Source organism: Papilio xuthus, unplaced genomic scaffold (assembly GCF_000836235.2).
Source record: "Papilio xuthus unplaced genomic scaffold, Pxut_1.1 DF826115.1, whole genome shotgun sequence".
NCBI classification, from domain to species: Eukaryota; Metazoa; Arthropoda; class Insecta; order Lepidoptera; family Papilionidae; genus Papilio; species Papilio xuthus.
Window position 1 is genome coordinate 3,412,461 of NW_013532534.1, and position 19,197 is coordinate 3,431,657.

Consider the following 19,197-nt stretch of genomic DNA (forward strand, 5'->3'; position numbering starts at 1 on the left):
ATTCCCGACTCGGAGGAACTTTTGAGTTCTCGACTCGGAACTTCAGAGTCGATGAAAGAAATACTTTGCTATAGTTGTACTTTTACTTTATTAGAAGTCTGATTTGTTGAAACTCTTTAACAGAAACGGAAACATTCCACGGTTTGTATTGTTAAGTACTTAGAAATGTTTCATTGTTTTTTTTATTTTATACAGTTAACTTTTATCTATCAAGTTTCTGATTTTCGGTGAGACTACATTAACGACATGAGGATAGATTTCAAGGTAAAAAGCTACTGATTTAAAAAAAAATGACATTCGAACACCCTAAAATAATAATAATCAAATTTAACTCAGTAAAAAAATGTGGTATCTTAGCTTAGACAACATTGTAGTTAAGTATTAGACTGGTATAAGCATTAATAATAAGTGAAGCCAGTATCAGTGGCAGACAGTCTATGCGGGAGCCAAAACGGCTTTGCGGCCGTATTAAGCTACGATTTAATTTGAAACCCTGATCCCGGCTGTGTTTAGAGTAGAGGTCTAATAAATCTGTTATTTACCAGGAGTCCGGGATTCGATTCCCAGTGGACATCAAATGTAAGTTAGAATTAAATTGTTAAACTTATCTTTCCTTGGGATTGACCACTATACTGTTCCTTTTTATTTTTCATATACTACTATACTACATACTATATATTCTATAATATATATTCATTCTTACAACTGTTCTATGTCCTTATAAGTTAGAGGTTATAACTTACAGGAATTTAACACTAGATAGACGTTTTTCGACTAAAAATTTGGTAGTGATATTAAATCAAAAAAAGTTTTATTTTTATCAAGGTTCTACTAATTATTAACATTTTTCATTTAAATTAACATTATTCCAAATTATTATTAATTTGAAGCTTAAGATTTTGTCATAAATCGCGGTAATTCTTTGCAGTCATGCGTTATAAACCTTTGAATTATATTGATATACTTTTACTACTAGCTGACGCCCGCGACTCCGTCCGCGCGGGATTAAAAATAGATGTTGGCCGATTCTCAGGCCTACTCAATATGCTCACAAAATTTCATGAGAATCGGTCAAGCAGTTTCGGAGGAGTATGGGAACGAAAATTGTGACACGAGAATTTTATAAATTTATTACATATTTTTTATTATAATAATAATTTATTATAATAAAATTATATATAAGATAAAATAATAAAAATATGAGTAAACGTTGAAATAATTTTCACAAATTAATAACAAATGAATATTGAAGTCCCATCAGGCAAGACAGTCACGTCTGGCCTCAGGTCGTCAAAGGGGAACTAATCCGAACTATGATTAATTGAATTTGAAAGTGGTTCGTTCGTGCAATACGAACATTGGCTTCGGAATCTGTTGCCTCAGTCGGGCGGAGTATCTGAAATCTGTTAGTCTTTGCAACTCCTGCACCTTGACAGGTTACGAATTTAATGTTGCCGTTTGTTCTACTGTAATATTTATACTAGTTTAGTTTATACTGGTTTTGGAATATTCTTGTAATTTGCTTAGGTATTTTTTTTTAGGAAATAACCAGAATATTACTTTAGGAATATTTTTGTAATTCATATGATATATAGTGGTTTATAATTTATTTAAGTTAGAGAGATTTTTTTAAATACTTAGGTTTCTGACAATAAGTTGTATTTGCACCACGATGAAAATGTACCCGCGGCATTTAAAAATTTGGGTACAATATCCAGCCAACACAAGAACATTTTTCTATGGAGTTTTATTTTTTTTTTAGCTGCAGAAAGATACTCAGGTCGATAGAAAGGTGTAAATAATAGTTTAAATTTAAATAATTTATTACTTAAACTAATTAAACACACATTAGGGCCTGTCGTACGCACTCTATTTACGTTGGGCAAAACATCTAAGTTTCATTAAATTAATGGATAACGTATATAGTAGAGGCTCCGGTTTTGGCTATTCTAGTTTTAACAGGGGTCAGCCACAAGTGGGAATTGTGCTTAAGTTTTTGATAGTTTGAGCGGCTTCGGTATTTACTGGTTAAGTTTGAGGGTCACTCTGAGAAAGTTACGTGGTACACAAGGGAAAACAGTAAGTTATAGTGCTATGTTTTGCTTAATTCATTTACCTTTAACATTTTCATCTGAAGTATACGATTGTACATTTATTTTACAATGGTTTTCTCTTAGATTTGCATTAGTATTTTTCTTAAACACGATAACTCAATACTCTACTTGGACAGTAATGTGAAATTGAAGCGAAAACATTATATGACACTAAACCGATATCTTTTTTTCTTTATCTCTGCCATATTCTATTTCATTACTACATCTATTCTATTAATAGTTTAAATGCAATTTCTCTTTACAAATAACTCAGTGCGTATTAAGTCTTATTAAAAATGTTTTATCGTTTTATTTCTCCCTTTTGTTCTGGAACAATAACTGACGTGCTCGGCGCTGGACTTTCAGTTTGTCTGTATTTAGTTTCTGCCAACTCACATATGTCCATTTGTCCGAATTTATCAGAACTAGCATTATAATATGATGCACTGGTTACTTGTGATTCAAAAGATAAAGCTTCTTCTTCAGCGCGACTGACGGAATCGAATATTTCCCTTTGTACTCTGAGCTGCAGATATTTGGGTAAATCTCGTGTCTTCTCGCACATACTTGAAAATAAATCAGATAGTGGATCACGTCTCATTCTATTCTCATCGAAAATTTGTCGTCTCATTTCTTCTCTTTCTTTCTCCTTTATTTGACGTTTATATTCTCTTTCTACATCTAGTGTAGAGCTTTCACTATTACACTCATTGTCTTCAGTGGATAGACTTACTAAAGCATTTTCTGTGTACGTTTCATTGCAGAAATTTGCATATGTTTCTCTGTTCTGTGGCAATACGAATTCCATTAGTTTCTCGTATTTCCAAGGACCAAAATTTTGAGGTTGCAGCGCTGTTTTTCTCCTCCGCATCGCTTCTCTGTGGCTATCTCGTAATCTTTTCCATTGATTTTTTGCTTCTGATGCTAAAAACATACAACTATGTTAATTATGTGTCTTGTTTTAAATCTAGTTCAGAGCGTGACCATGTTAGCGTTATCTTGCCGTAATCTTATATTCGCACATTTTATTAAATTCTAAGAGAAAATGTGTAATATAATTTCTCGCTTAATTTTGTCGAAAGGATATGTTTTAATCCGTTGCTTATAATTTATAAAAAATACTAATTTGTAACACGTATTTGCAAAAACACGTCGAGTTTATGAACGTCTATGCTTAGAGGTTAATAGTGCAACGCGGGTCTTGGGTTCGCAGCCTAACTATTGAATCCTAACGGTTCATTTGTTTTGCGGTAGAATTATGAATTAAATCTGTTTCATAAAAAATAAGTAATAGCAATATATGCAATTTTGGGGATACAACATTTATATATGTCGTTTGAGAATTTATCCTGAACTCGAATACTGGATGAGACTCTGATAAAGGCTGATGCAATAATTTAAATCTTTGCATGTCATGTTATTAAAATACATTAATGTATCTGTTTATTTATATATTTATACGGTTTTTAATATTATACCGCTTAAAAATTACTACTAATACGCTGGTTTTCTATGACATCACTGTTATTCACTACAAACAAAAGAACGAACAAAAAAACATCGCTTCTCACTCGTCCCGCTCGAAACGATAACAAAACACGCTCACCGTTAACCAGGCCGCAGTTCTGAGCAACCACTTTCCACGCCAAATCCTTACGTGCCGAATCTCTGTACGATACACTGTCAGTGTCCCATAAACAAGGATGATTTCTCACTTGTTCTATGAACGTTTCCATATTTATTACGATAAATAAAAAACAATAATACAAACGATACGCTCACCGTGGAACGTCGGACGCGAGTGGTTCGGGGGCAGGGAGGGGCAGCATGGCCGCCGTGTGCCGATCACGCGGCGTGCGCCTAGCTTCGCGCCGTGCACGGCCCAGACACGGGTGTAGTAGTGTTATCGTGACGCCACGTGACGTCACGCGCTCACGCACACACAAACAGGGGCGTGCATGGCGCGTGCGTGGCCCGCCGCCGCCGGCTGACGATGTTTTGTAATAACTCATTGCGACGTTCGTCAGCGCTGTTCGTGCATAGCGTGCGGCAACGCAAATCGATAATTTCTTTTATAAAAATGAACCATTTTGTTTGGAATAATGAGATTTAATTACTTTGGTGTAATATGGAATTGTACTTTGTCTTTCAGAAATAGTGGAAATACTTATACGTAATTATTCATTCCCCTTTTAATTTGATTTGCAGCTAGGCTACTGATTATAATAAAAGCGATAGGCTTTATAGAATACTACTATTTTACATTAGACCAAGTTTCACGTAGTTTTATGGATAAAATACTAATCGTCTCTAGCTCTATAAAAATGGAACAAACTTATCTATAAATGTCTAGAAGCAAATTTTTTATTTTGATAAGCGATAACTTATCGCGTTAAGCTGGTATATAAATAGTTTTTATTTATGTGAATGTAATGTAAATAATAATTAATTATGCATAGTACTCGTACGGTACGACTTATCTTAATTTACGTTTTGAAAGAAAAGGAAGAAAGAAAGAAAGAAAAGTTTTCATTATAGGTAACAAAGATTAAACCAAGTAACAATAAGTAACATAATAAAAATTGCACATAACTAAGAAATGAAATAAAACTTAGGTTACCATTTTTGGTTAATTTGGATAATCTAGTGATGTCCACACTAGGCAATGCCTGTATCGTGGGCACGTGGTACAAACTTAACAACACAATATAAAGTGCGACCGAATTAAATCATTATTTTAGATAGTACAAAATATTTTAAGATAAGGATTGAACTAATCGCCACATGATGAAGCCGTTTTATTGATTGCTATTCAGTTGTTATGTATACAAAGCGTTTTACAGTCATATGTAGATGTTTTTGGCACTATGAAAATCAGTGTTTACAAACCCAATATTTCTTTTCTGGTAACTGGTGTATTGTGTAAACAGCGTGTGTATTGCACCGAGAGCTACAATCAGAGATTCCCAACGCGTTGTCGCCGCGGCCCGCTGTGCTGCGCTGCGGGCCGGCGTTGGTCGCCCACGCTGCATTCTAAACAATTGATTACACGATCATACGCCGATTTCTGATTCTCTAAACGCGCCACAAACGCTGTTTGTGTTGCAATGCTAATGTGTTGGTTGCAAGCTTTGTTGAAGATTTATGTAAATCTGGTTGTAAAATATATTTTATATACTATTTTTAATCGAAGATTTATATTTTAATGCTTTTTTATTTGTACTCAATTGTTATGAGTATATTTATCCACCGATATTTAAAGTTAAGGAATAGATATGTTTACTTAGATATCCATTTATAAAATAAATAACGGATTTGATTAAAAGTGCTAAACTTAAACTTACTGTATAACTTAAAAATATTATATAACTAGCTGTCGCCCGCAACTCCGTCCGCGCAAAATTTAAAAAATTCCTTAAGAAGTAGCCTATGTGTTCTTCCAGACAATGTCCATCAAGATCCGTTGAGTGTTTCCAAAGATACCTTCTAACAAACCTTTATCCATCCATCTGAACATTAGTAAGATATTTTTAGATATTCTTTTTGCTTTGTCATATAAGTGCAGTACTGTATGTTGGTGTCAGGAGTAATAGATGTTTATTTAGGCTGCCTGTACACGCTCGCTTCGGTCGATTGACACTTTAACGTTGTTCAAAATCGTTGCGTTGTATAATCTGAATTATTAATCTGTTTAATATTTCTCGTCGTTTCTATTGACTTCTGACTATATAAATTTTAATAAAGACAATATTCTATCATTTACAGCGACATATGATAGAAAAAAAAACAGATGAACTGCAGAAACAAAATTAAGTAAGTTCGAAACTAGTGATGCGAAAAATATGCGTTACGTACTAGTTACCAATAATATGTTTTTGAAACTAGGACTAATACTTAATAGAACATTTTAAAATTCAGATACTGACATTTGATTCTTTCCGGAAAATTCCAGTTTATAAAAAAAAACTTGCATTGTTTTATGTGAATTATCTCAAAATTAATAATAATGATACAGTCTATACAAAATAATATTAAAAACATTTGTTTCGAGTTTCAAAACTCTTGAGGGGAGGTCCTGAATATTTCCAAACATTTTAATTTAAATAAATTACGAAAATAAATTTAATATACAGATTAACATCTCCTAAAATAACATATTTATAAAACAAAATGAATATGTTATTTTTATTGTATAATAGAATATTATTTAGAATCAAACCCGTTTTAACTTTTTCATTTAATTTACGCTTAGTCACGTATTAGGACAGTCGCGGAGAAAAGTTGTTTGATATTAAATAATCTCAAACATTACAATTAATCGTTCCACGTTTCATTAGACAGCTTTGATTAAGATTTATTGATTAAAATAAATATTTAAAAAGTGAAAACTGATAATTAAAAATCATTTTATTTGAATTAAGATAAATTCGTTATTCAAATACTTAACTATGTTTAGAATAGAACAACTACAATATGATTAAATTGTTTGAGTTATTTAAATATAATAAAAAAAAATGTTGTAACATTTTTCAACTTAAGTGTACTAATGTAACGAATAGCACTGAGTCAGCCAATGACCGACAGTAACAAATTCAGTCGGTGGCCGCAAACGCATGTTGTTTTAGGCCGTAGACAAACAAGGTGCATCGTGACCGGTGCTAACACTGTGTTTGCTAACGGTATTTATAGTACGACCACGCTCTCAACGTGCCCATTGCCCATTACCCAATGCCCACTGCCCACTGCTCACACGCCGGAATAATTAGCTCGTTATAAAAACCAGCACTTTGTGTTTTATATTCAAGTAAGGGTAACGAAAGCGCTGGCTACTTTGATAAGTGAATATTGCGGTCCAATGTCAGCTACATTCATTTTTAATGAGCAAAAGATAAAAGAATATTCTACAGATACAATATAAAGGGTTCAGTAAGTTGTTGTTTGAAAAAAAAAATGAATTATGATTGAAAAACAAGACACATGTCACTTGTTTGAGGTCAGTCAGTTGTATTTAAAATCTTGATATACTATGATAGTATAGCGAGATATAAAGGTATGTTGCGTTTTCAAAATATCGTTTATAGAGGATGCATCCATTTGTGTCGCCAACGGCTATCGATTAAACGGTGTAACCAGATTACAGTGACCGGCGGGTGAGTGGCTCGCCGGTCACCGGCCACCGGCCACCGTTCAGTAATCGAGTCTGTTTCGTCACGGCACGTTATTAGATAATCAAAGGAAAAATAACTTTAGAACCTAAAATGTAGCTAACACATTTTGAAACCAATAAAAGTAGTAAAGATGGGCAAATTTAAGAGTTCTTGTCCTGGTGGATGTCAAACAAGTCAACATCCAGTCTTTGTAAACAAAAGTATTGACAAAACTAATTGACAAAAAAAATAGTAAAAGAAAAGTAAGTATACATTAGGTCAACGCTAAAAGGATAAATGGGTCGAGACATTACTATAAAAGAAAAATCGACCGTCAATATAGAGTCATCATCAACAGCTCACTATACATCCCCAATGAGGAGCTCGGAGCCTATCCTTAATTAGGGGTCAACCATGCTAGCTCAGTGCAAGGCGGTCGACTTTACACATATCTTTGTATGTCTTCCTAAATATGAGCAGGTTCCATTACGATGTCTTCTTAACCGTAAATCGAAAAAAACATTGGTACATGGCGGAATTCAAACCCAAGACCTGCTGTTTACAAGTTAAATGCTTAGCCTCTGAGCCACCGGCGCTCTAACAATATAGATTACATGGAATATTTTATTATAAGTTTTTACAATAAGTTGCGATATCGAACATTGGTTTATGTGTAAATGGTACAGTATTTCGCTATTCGTCTTCGGGTAGAGCCAGACGTAATCAAGCAAAGGCTTAATGACCCTCTTCTAATTGGTGCCTAAGATTTGGAGGCCTCGTCTTACATATTCATAGCGATTCAACCTTCGGGCAGGTGGCTTTAATTTATTCAAAGAGGCAACGGACATGCAAATTGGTGTAGAATATCGGTCATGTTTACGTCAGATTTGAGTGAAAATTATTGCGAATTGGCTTTCTGTAGTACGTTACTCTATCCCCGAAGCTCCGTTTCACTAATTTATATATAGTACTGCTTGAATCTTAATACCTTTCATAATTTACGACCGTAGTCAAGATGTAAGAGATGAGTTAAAAGCCGTCTTGTTGCATAATAAAGAATTATATCCCTGTTAAATATTTACCTGATGCTCAATTAGTAAGCATTGTGTTTTTTTATTATTTCTCTTTTGTTGTGTAAGTATAATAATTAAATTAAGACGATTCAATACTCTGGTGAGTTATCACCTTCAAGAGTAAACACACATTAATTATTAATGTTATTTCAAAGTAACACAGAAAGCCTTTCTTAAGTTTCTAATTTGTCAATTAACTTTGTATGTGAATATTTAAACAGACAAAGATTTATCACGTAATTTGTGCGCAATTCACATATGTTTTATTGTTATATATTTGTCAAAGATTATGTTACTTTTGGATGTTTAGTTCGTAGCTTTAACAACCATAATATTTACAAGGATTGCAAGCCTAAGTCGAGGATTAGGTTGAAGTTTGTTATCTTGTACCCTCAAGTTAGCATAACAGATGGCCATCTTACCCCTATTGGGATCACTCGGGGCTACGGAAATCTCACTTAAGCAATTATCTTGAGTTAGAGCTACGTCGTAGCACCGAATCATAAGATTATAGTAGCAGTAGTAGTATGAAAAAACAGAATGTAAAGCTCATATTGATTACATGTTGAAATTTTAATCAAAAATTTAAATCGATATATAAACTAACTTTCACGCTCGATTCCGTTCGTCAGTAAGACATATACATTTATAGATCTGACGTAATACCTAAGTCTAGATTATTACAATTTATTAGATATCAGAGTGAACTAATCCGTTTCGATTAGTAGCACAAATTAGCGATAAATACCAATTAGCAAGTTGTGGCATCTCATCTTATTTTCAAGTGGTCTATTCCATAGAATGGCATGCCTTTGTCCCAAGTTAGAGGCTATAGGATAACCGTCCGCCTCGCAAAGGACCACTCCAGTTGGCATGTCGGCAACTTCGTCTATCTACGCTCAGGTAACCGACACTGATTCGATTTACTTGTGTACATTCAAGAGCGCTACTTATTCTATAGTTGAATATTTGTTTGTTTTACTTTTGTTACAATACTGGGTTTAATTTTTTTCAGTATTTTAATAGGAATGTTTAGATAAATGTATGTATATTTGTTAAAAAAATAGGTACACGTAGGTTACTATTTTTTTTTAAATCTCCGCTCGGACGGAGTTGCGGTTGCAAGCTAGTATAGAATACAAGTAAGGATGTATGTAGTTAAATGTTACATTTTAATAAAAACGATATTTTTTTTATCGTGGCAACATTATAATTAAAAAAGTCCACCAACTTTTATAAAATATGAAACAAATTAAAATTAATAGACTTATTAATTGCCGCGAATTAGCCAAAGCATTTATCGAAACAAACGGTTGTATTGCGAACCGTTTGAAACTTTTCCTTTGACGTCGCTCCGCGGCGTACCTCCCGAATCTAAACAATCGCAGAGTTATAAAGTTTCAGACTTCTAACTTCCAACAACTTGCGAAACAGTTCTGTTTCGCTTATAATGCAAGCGGTTTACGGCTTATTTACTCACCTTAAAACTTATACATGTCTCTGCAATATAATTTAGTTGAATTATAAGTTCCAAAATTTGATACAATACCTAATTTATAATGTTACTATATACTTAATTTATATGTGTAGTACTATGGTAGAAGTTGGTTTAATTTACATATGAATTTAACAAAGATTTTTGAACAGATTTTCTGTCTCTATAAAACAATTGTAACGGTAGAAGAAGGCAAAAGAAGATTCAAGAGAAATCATAAAGATTCATTGTTATTATAATATATTAAGGGTTTTTTTATCATTTAATTAAAAGAGTTGTTCTATCTTGCACGTGGAAAAGTAACAAGTTGTTAGTATAGTTGCTTTACAACTTCGCAAACTTATTCAAATTATATGGAACCTGAGCTTGGAAGGAAAATTGTAAATGGCATTGCATTGAGTAAATAAGTATGATTCAACTCCGCTCCAAGGGGCCGCAATTAATTCCTGATTGATTCACAAAGCTAGTTGGAATTTCTACTACCCCCTCGCCCAGCTCCTACCCTCTATCCCCCTCGGCTCCGCACCCACCTGCCTCCACGTGAGCATCAGACAAAGATACGAAGTTAACGTCAGCTAAGGTTTGTTGTACAAAATTTATATGAAACTTTGCTTTAGAGCTTTAAACGTGCGGTCTTACTAAGCCAATTATTTGATCCAAATGGTTTGATACTTGTGTTTCAAACAATAATTAAAAAAAACATTAAATAATTAAGTAACGTATAGAATTAAAGAAGGAAAAGGATCACATATTTTCATGTATTTATAGTCATGTCACAGGAGACTCCAGTGAAAAATATCAAATAATTTTGTCCAAAATTCAAATATATAATTTGAATTATAATCTTAGATAATATTTACCAAATATAAAATTTAAAGTATTAGTATTATCGGATATTTTTACATTTAGGTGTTTCGTCGTAGGAAGGCGGCACGTGACAAGAGTGACGTGCTAGCGGTTCTCCTGCTAAGATATTCCGAGTCGCTGCGAACGTTCGCGGCCGTCGCTCTATTATGCAACAACTACTCCCTTTTTGTTCCTCGCCTCATGCCTCACACCTCATACCCTTGACGTATGTTCTCTTGATAATTAACCCGGGGTTATGGACAGATCAAAGTGTTGCCGATATGTTGTAGTGTTTCTGAATACCTAATGATTGAGGACATTTAAAAATGGAAATTGATGTTAAAAAACCTTTAAATATACCTTTTTCAATAGTATTATATTTCTCACAGAAGTAGAATGATAATTAAAATTAATTAATTGAGATCTCTTTAGGAGTACTGGAGATACCTTCTAACAAATACCCATCCATTCATCCATCCATCCATCTAAACTTTCTTAATAATAATATTAGTAAGATCCATAATATAGTTGCACACTAAACAAATTAGAACAAATTATTATTTGATAGAAACATGAATATTAAAAGCAACAAATTCTTATTGTACTCATAAGTTTACATAATCTTGATAGACATTCAACTTAAAATACGTACGTGTTATAAAAGCTACGCATTATATCAGCTTATACCATCATTGCGGATTAAATTAACCTTCAACCCCTTCACTTTTGAGCGCCTTTTCACGTTCCCGTGCTCCGCGAATATTTTATTAATATTGACGTCTTAAATTAACTTCGCTCATGCGAGATGCCGCTTAACGAGATGTAATTTTAAACGTGTTTAGAGTAAAACCGTGAAGATTTTAACTTTATTTCGTTTAGAGTGAATGTGAAATATTAATTTTGTTTCAGCGAAATATGTTCTGAAACTTTGACATCCACAATATAATTAATTAATTATAAAAAGTAAACATGAAATTAAACACAGACTTTAAAGTGAAATATGTTTTATTATTTTTTCTTCATATTTATTTTATGGTTTATAATAATTATTGAAAAATAACCTATTGTCGAAAACATTCAAGTTACAAATTCATATACATTGAAGAAGGCTTCATAAGTCACAATAAACGTAAACACAGAATTCGAGTGAACGTTAACGAGACGGCAGAAAGCCGACATCCGTTACGGCATTCGTGTATAACACAGGTGCTTGAAAAACTCGAGTTTTGTGTAAATGAGTGGGTGAGGGTAGACGCAGTAGCACGCATACGGCGGGAGGAAGCGACGGGCATAAATCTGGGCGACAGTGGCGCCGCGGCCGGAACAGGAAGCACGACGTCGTTTGCCACATTGTGCTATCGGCCGCCGGGCCGTGCGGACGTCTCTTTGTGTATGTCATTTTATGGTCGCAGTCATTCAAAAGATACGCGAGGCCTATCGCACTCTGAAAAGCTTTTGTTGTGTCACCTTAATGGTGATAGCAGTGTCGTTTAGCCTTATAGCACTGCCTTCATAGGTTTTGCCTTCTGTTATATTATGATTGTATAGATTTTATACATATAAAATAATATGAACTGTAATAAAATAAATTAAAGTTCAGCGACTGTGAAACGAATAAAGATTTGTTACCATAAACGAAACTATGAACCATCTTACAAAACATAATTTTTTGTACGATAATTCATCAACAGCTCACTATGGGTACCCACCGAGGTGATCTGGGCCTACCCTAAGAGGCTATTCGTTAACCACGCTGGCCCAATGCAGGTTGTTGGACTTCATACATATCCTTGAGTTTATTCGCAGATATGTGCAGGTTGCATTATGATGTTTTCCTTCACCGTAGGTACGTCAGATAAATGTATATGAAAATATGTAAATCGATAATCATGTTGGTACATGGAACCCATCACTACCTAAATATAGATAAAATAGTAAACAAAACACCGAACCAATCATGAAAAAAAAACTTATATAAAAAAATCCTCTTATGATCAAAAAGATCTTTACCGAAACAAAACCAAATGTATATAAAGTGCTTATGCAAATTGAATTGTTCGGTAGTAAACGAGTATCGTTGTCGGCGTGGATTTCCTGTTGATTGTTACCGATAGCGCAGTATTTGTGGTCGCCGCACGGCTCTTGAATAAAACAAAGCTCTGGACATTAGCCTTTGATGAAAAGTAATAGGACATGCAATGTAATGTCATGTTTACTTTGTAAACATAATCAAATTAAATTAATAATTTTAAAATTATATTTCTACTTTATTTCTAACATAGGTAACTGTAACATTTAGAAAATGGCTCTTATAAAGTTTTAGAATTAACAAGTTGGGTTTAGTTCAGAATATGAAAATAAAGTCAGATTTAGAAGTCTTTAAACTACCTACTATTTACAGTTATGTACTTAATCGTACTACTTTTAGACATTATTAGTTAGAATCCTTTGGTGCGAATGGTGCGCTTTCATTACAAAGTCAAGTGTCAGAATAATTAGCAAGGGGACATAAAAGTCGACATTTTGGTAAGGCTAGTAATGCGCCAGTACACCGGCACAGTGTCGGATTTTTTTTCCTAACATTACTTCCTACGATACTATCTGAACTGAATGAATGTTGCCAAAATCCTAATTCGATATAGAACCATATCCCAGCGTGAGTTCGCACTCGTCTCAATATTTATGAAGCCAAGTTTGCGCTCTGCCGTCATCAATCACAAAGTTATAAATAAAACAATAAAAGGTAAAAACTTACCGCTCCCGCTTGGGTCCGCTACTTTACTCCCGAACACAATATTGCCTCCGAAAACCCACTTATTGGAATAATATGTAGATTACAACAATATTAGAAATATCGCAAGGAACTCGTCCATTCTTTATCACGTGTTCGTATCGGTTATTTCTTTTGCTAGTGATATTAACATAACGAATATCTTTTGTGTTTATTTTATATTCTACTAGCGGTCGCCCGCGACTCCGTCCGCATGGAATTAAAAAATACTTAATTAGTAGCCTATGGGTTCTTCCAGACTATGTTCTTGCCAAATTTCAGCGAGTTCCATAAAGCCGTTCTGGGGATACATTCAAACAAACATTCATCCATCCATCCATCCATCAAAAAATTTATAATGTTACTAAAAATATCACGTTAAACATCACCCAAGTGATCCGTTGCTCATAATACTTTTATCACGTCTTAATTATAATTCTATTTGAGATTAAGTTCAGTTGAATATAACAAACAAATATCATTTGTGTTACATCTTTGCAAGTTTAGTTAAAAAAAAATGTGAATTCTCGCGATGTATAAATTTTAGTAAGCTTATAATAAACTAAGGATGATATAAAATTTGTTATCGTTTGTCTTGTTAACTGTAGCGAAAAATCAAATTTCCTTTTTTAAATAAACAACTACACGTTACAATAGTATCGTCGGAATAGTTCTTCCAAACGAGCGGGAATAACTTATTTATGATAAATCGTATAAATCATTTTCTCTAACGCGCCCCGACTCCGCGCGATAAAAGTGAACGAATAAACTTTTGTGTGATTCCTAAACGAGATACTCGTTCCGCTGCTGCTCGCCCACAAAAGTTGCGCTGCGCTTTCTACGAAAATAACATGTGGATATTCCTATCAAATATGGGGTAATACATTGTGCGAGAAAGTTCTTGTCCTTTTCACATCAATTTTATTTATAAAAGTAACAATTGTGCCATTAGGTTAAATTGGATTAGTAGATAATAAGAAATCAATATTTTTGATTTCTTTGTTTTTAACATTCTTGCAAAACACATATTTCGATAACGTTACACCAAAGGTTAAGCCACATGCTTGCTTAAATTGTGAATTTTAACTTAATTGTTGTCTCTTGCTTATGTCAAATTTTCAGAGTTGAAAAAGTTTTTTTTTTTTTATAAAAATGACCATGATTATGTCCACAATATTCTCGTGTCAGAAGTCAAATGAAAATGTAAGTTTTTCTTACCTCATCTTCCGGCCTATATGCCACTTGTAATGCGTTTAATATTTCATGATATCGCCGCGGGCTCCATCGATATCTGTAGCGCCATAAATAACTAACAAAAAGCAGGGACGCGAGGGGGCTCGCTACAAAATCAAAGCTATCAATATAATATTAGGTTTGCGATGTGTTCGCTTTGTTAAAAAATGCCGCCGCTTCATCAGCACCCTATCAGATGTGTGTAAGTTGTATAATAATATATGCTACCAATATACTCTACAGACATAAAAATTCTCAACAACTTATGCATGCTAAAATTTAAAACTAGTTAAAGCTTGTTAAAAACTTTGCTGAGAAAATCACCATTTTTTTATTTATTTTGAGTATGTCACTATCTAGTTAAGTTAGATAACAATCAGTTAATGTGTTATCCTAAAAAAGGCGCCAAATTAAATCTAAAATTAAATGGCATTAAATGGGAAGTAACAGTTAAAGTTCAATTGTATCCATTGTCCCCCACAGGCCGCGCTGGTCGATGTTCGAATTCAAAAGCGTTAAACGGTAAATTTATCGCGTGTTTCCGATTTTAATCGTCGAATTAACGACATGGCTGCGCCACACGACCGCCTATTTGGCCGATTTATTCGTGTCGTGTCGCCGCTCGCCGCGCCGCCCTAGCGCCCGACCGACGACGTGAAAATTGTACTGTTTTAGTTTTCCCGTATGTACAGAAGGTAGCCTATTATTTCCATATGCAATGATATGAAATTCGTGTTTGCTAGGAACATAACTCGATTAATGTTGACCACTTGTGTAACCTCCTTTCATGTTTATAATTATGGTGCACAAGGCGTTATAATATTACAATACGGTATTTTATTTGTTGTATCTCTAATTAACTTCATAATTACGTACGTTATAAGACATAGGTTCTTAGCTCAAAGTGCTTTACTTTTCGTAAATTAAATCTGCTTACATACTAAATATTTTTTTCTAGGCAACATGTTCGTTATATGCTACTCAATATAAATATGTTTTCGATGTACGAAATTCTCCCAACAATTTAATGTCAAGCTACGCGTTATCGCTCTTTCACATTAGTAGTTCTGAATGGGGCGCAGCGTCAGCCTCCGAAGAAGTTTGCACTGAATTAAGCTCCTAATTAAAGTTGGCACTCACTTGTGTATTGCATTAATCACATTTATGATGCAACAGACTCGAAAATTCCACTTGGAAGTCGTAATTAGACGCTTTCTACAATTGAGAGTTCTCGATTGTATTTGCTACGGCGCTACGAAATGCTACAGTGTCTACAGTTTTTCCAACCATTGAATCCGTTAGTATGTAGACTTAGTGCATTTTTTTACATAACATGAGTACGTACATATAACGATATGAATGATATACTTTAATTAGAAAAAAATGCAAAATCATAAATTGTAAGCAATCTGATAATTCTTAAAGTATAGGCAATTAGCTACATTTTTTTTGCATCGTTTATAAGTAAAATCGGAAAGGATCAGCTGTGCGCGTGATAAACGCTCATCTCGATTTACGAGCACAAATCAAACATTTAGTCGGCGGCTGTAAATCAGGCTAGCTTTGAATTTATGGGACGATTCGCAGATTTGTCGCGTAACGTGGCTTGCATAAATATGCTTGGTGACTACGCCTGCTAGTTAAAATTTGAACGCTATAAGAATAGTTCTTGACTTTTTATGTTATCACTTAATTCAAAGGTTATATTTTCGTATTTTATAAAATAAAATTATTAATGTTAAATAATATAAGTAATGTCAATGTACTTAAAGAAAGTACATACATACATGTTACATAAAAGTTAATCACTTAATATTTTTAATTAAGTTATTTGGCAATTTTTTTTAATTTATGGAATACGTGACCATTAAACAATTGTAAAAGGCATTCACTATTAGAGACAGCGTAGCTCGTATTTTTCTATACAAAAGCGTGCACTTAATGGTTTTTTTAAATATCGCAGAGAATGGTGCGGCTTCCACACGTCGTTGAACAATGCCACGGGAAGGGGGAAAACATAATTTATTTTCCAGTTAAATCTTTTGTGGAAATAATATGACATTTCTATTTGAAGTTGGCGGATGATTTATCGGCTGCCTCGCGGCGGCTGACGACTCGCGGCTGCTCGTATCCCGCAACATTGTATGCGAGGTGTCGCTCCCAACCACATTTGTCGATTTCAATTCGATACATCGATTAGATTATTCTTGTGGCCCGTTTATCTTGATACTGTGCTATTAAATGTTTAATTTTACTGTGTGAAGTATTCTTTAATCAATAAATTATAAAAAAAAACCGTCTTTACCGTTACCGTGAGGTTTTTGGACTAAAATCCTCGTTTAAAACATAATGTTATCTTTGTTTTGTTATAGATAAGGACGGGGATGACAATGTTTTATACATAAATGTTGATCTCAGTAATCAAGGATTAGTCTTTGGCTAACTTTAACATTCTCTTAAAATACTCTTTAAACATCACGATGCATTCAAAGCTTACTGTCGTATAAAAAGATTAAAAAAATAAATGCACAATTTCTCAAACAACATTCGAGCTCGATACTTGTGCTTTATGTTTTCAATGTAAAGCCGAATGAGAGAAAACTCCATTGCGACGTTAATTCAAAAAGTTGTTTTCATTATGGAACGTTCTCGCGGTACAGTGATCGCAACGAGTGCGCGAAAAAGTTACATAAAGCACCGCCAGCGAGGGAAAGAATTTCGAGTGGAGTGAGCAAATAAAAGCCAGTCGCGGAGTAAAGCGGCGACAACAATTGCGACATACCAGCCGCGAGCTCGCGACTGCTCCGCGTGTGCAGCTGGCCTTAGTACTTGTTAACGTTAATGCGCGGGCGCGGGCGCGAGCGCGGGAATAGTGGTCGTAGCGAGCTACAAACTGGTTAAACTTATTACACGTCGTGAGTGAATGGTGTGCTCCGTCGCTAGTTTACAATGAACACTTACAAAAATATTAAATTATTGATATTTCGCGACAGCATCCGCGCCCGCACCTGCTAGTGAACGTGATCCAGCACTTAGCGGCGCCTCTACAATGACCACCATTTCAATTTTGATTATCTTTTTAAACCTCCATTAATATATTTCTAGTTGAACATATCTTTAACTTAAATCATCATATTTATAGGACGACCCGACCGACTAGCTATCGCCCGCGACTCCGTTAGCTCATGGTTAGAAAAGTTTAGTTTTCAATTAACGCCATCAATTTTTTTTCAAATAATTCCACTGTTTACTGGTACCATTTAGCTCGCACCATTCCAGTAAAAACACTATAAAAACAATATTATATCTCTAGATAATAATAGGTTAGACAGTGTAGAACAAACTGAATTGTTTGCGATGTTAGAACTGCAAGTTGTCCTTTTGTCTGAGTTGGGCGGACGGCCGGCGGCGGGCGACTCCTAACAAAAAACTCGGCCATTGTTTAATCGTTATGACATTAATGCTTTTTACGTTTGCTCCACGAATGTGAAATTATATGAGACAATGCCATTTAAGTTTGTGCATTTTAAAATTTCAAAATATATAATATTATGAGACATAAACATTTAGTTCTGTAATAGATGACGCGATGATTTGTTTCCTGTTGACCGAATTCGCTAATACAAGGGTAAATGTAATTACGCTAAAAGAACAAATCTTACGATATTCATGATGGTTAAATAGATTTCCTTCTATGGTGATTTTATCGCATGAAAAGTCTAACGAAATATAATATTTTATAGAAGGATTATTATAATTTAGTTTTTAATTAAATACTTTATAATATTCTCTGGATCGTGAAATTTAACAGCGGATCTGACAATATTTTGCTTTAAAACCAAACAAAAAATTATAAAATTAAACATCCCTCGCTTAAACGTTTCAGTACCGCTCGTATCCACGGAAAGAATTTAAAAATTATAAAATGTTTTACCAACATTAAAAATGTGAAATATAGAGAAATATTTTTTTGCAAGGATCCAAAAAGCTACAAGCAAAGCGCTTGAACTGTCACGCGGCCGTGCCGAAAATTAAAGGATTCCGTCCGTCCAAAACAAATACGGGGATATTTTTATATTTTATTTGTAAAATAAAAAAATAACTCGCGTTGAGGTAGAAAGAGCCCGCAGGTGGGAATTTAAATAATCTGACAGGGATTAAAAGAGAAATATCAGCTTTTGACCGTCGCGAGCTTTAGCTAGATTATGCACATTATGTTATGTTGAATTTGTGTGTGTTTAAAGGTTTTATCATTTAAATGAGTTGGATTTACCGCGCTCGTTGCGACCGTAATTGCCCGCTTTTTATTTCTGCGCTGCTATTCTGTTTGCTAATGTTTATTTCAACTTATGAGTATATTTTAAGAAAAAAAAAACTTGTTTTATTCAATAAGTAATCTCTATACATTTATTATTAAAAACTGGTTTATGGTCATTAGAAATCTTCACAACCAATTAGTATTATAATTTATTTATAATAAGTGCACAAAATTGTTTTTACCTCAAGCGACACCGTTAACATCTGCGTATATTTTATAAAT

At 34.1% G+C, this 19,197-nt stretch overlaps 1 protein-coding gene across 1 annotated transcript; it reads right to left on the reverse strand.

The window, feature by feature from the left end:
- Positions 1-1,227: 1,227 nt before the first annotated feature.
- Positions 1,228-4,041, reverse strand: LOC106123325 (uncharacterized). Its single transcript, XM_013319577.1, has 2 exons — positions 3,700-4,041; positions 1,228-3,017 (listed from the first exon to the last, which is right to left on the reverse strand). The coding sequence occupies exons 1-2, from the start codon at positions 3,827-3,829 to the stop codon at positions 2,395-2,397; spliced, it is 753 nt and encodes a 250-aa protein (XP_013175031.1). The 5' UTR covers positions 3,830-4,041; the 3' UTR covers positions 1,228-2,394.
- Positions 4,042-19,197: the final 15,156 nt, after the last annotated feature.

Excerpts from the sequence above, each read along its gene's own strand:
- LOC106123325 (XM_013319577.1), bottom strand. The coding sequence starts at position 3,829 with ATGGAAACGTTCATAGAACAAGTGAGAAATCATCCTTGTTTATGGGAC. Across the intron at positions 3,018-3,699 it reads GAACTGCGGCCTGGTTAACG|CATCAGAAGCAAAAAATCAA; the intron begins GTGAGCGTGTTT and ends GTATGTTTTTAG.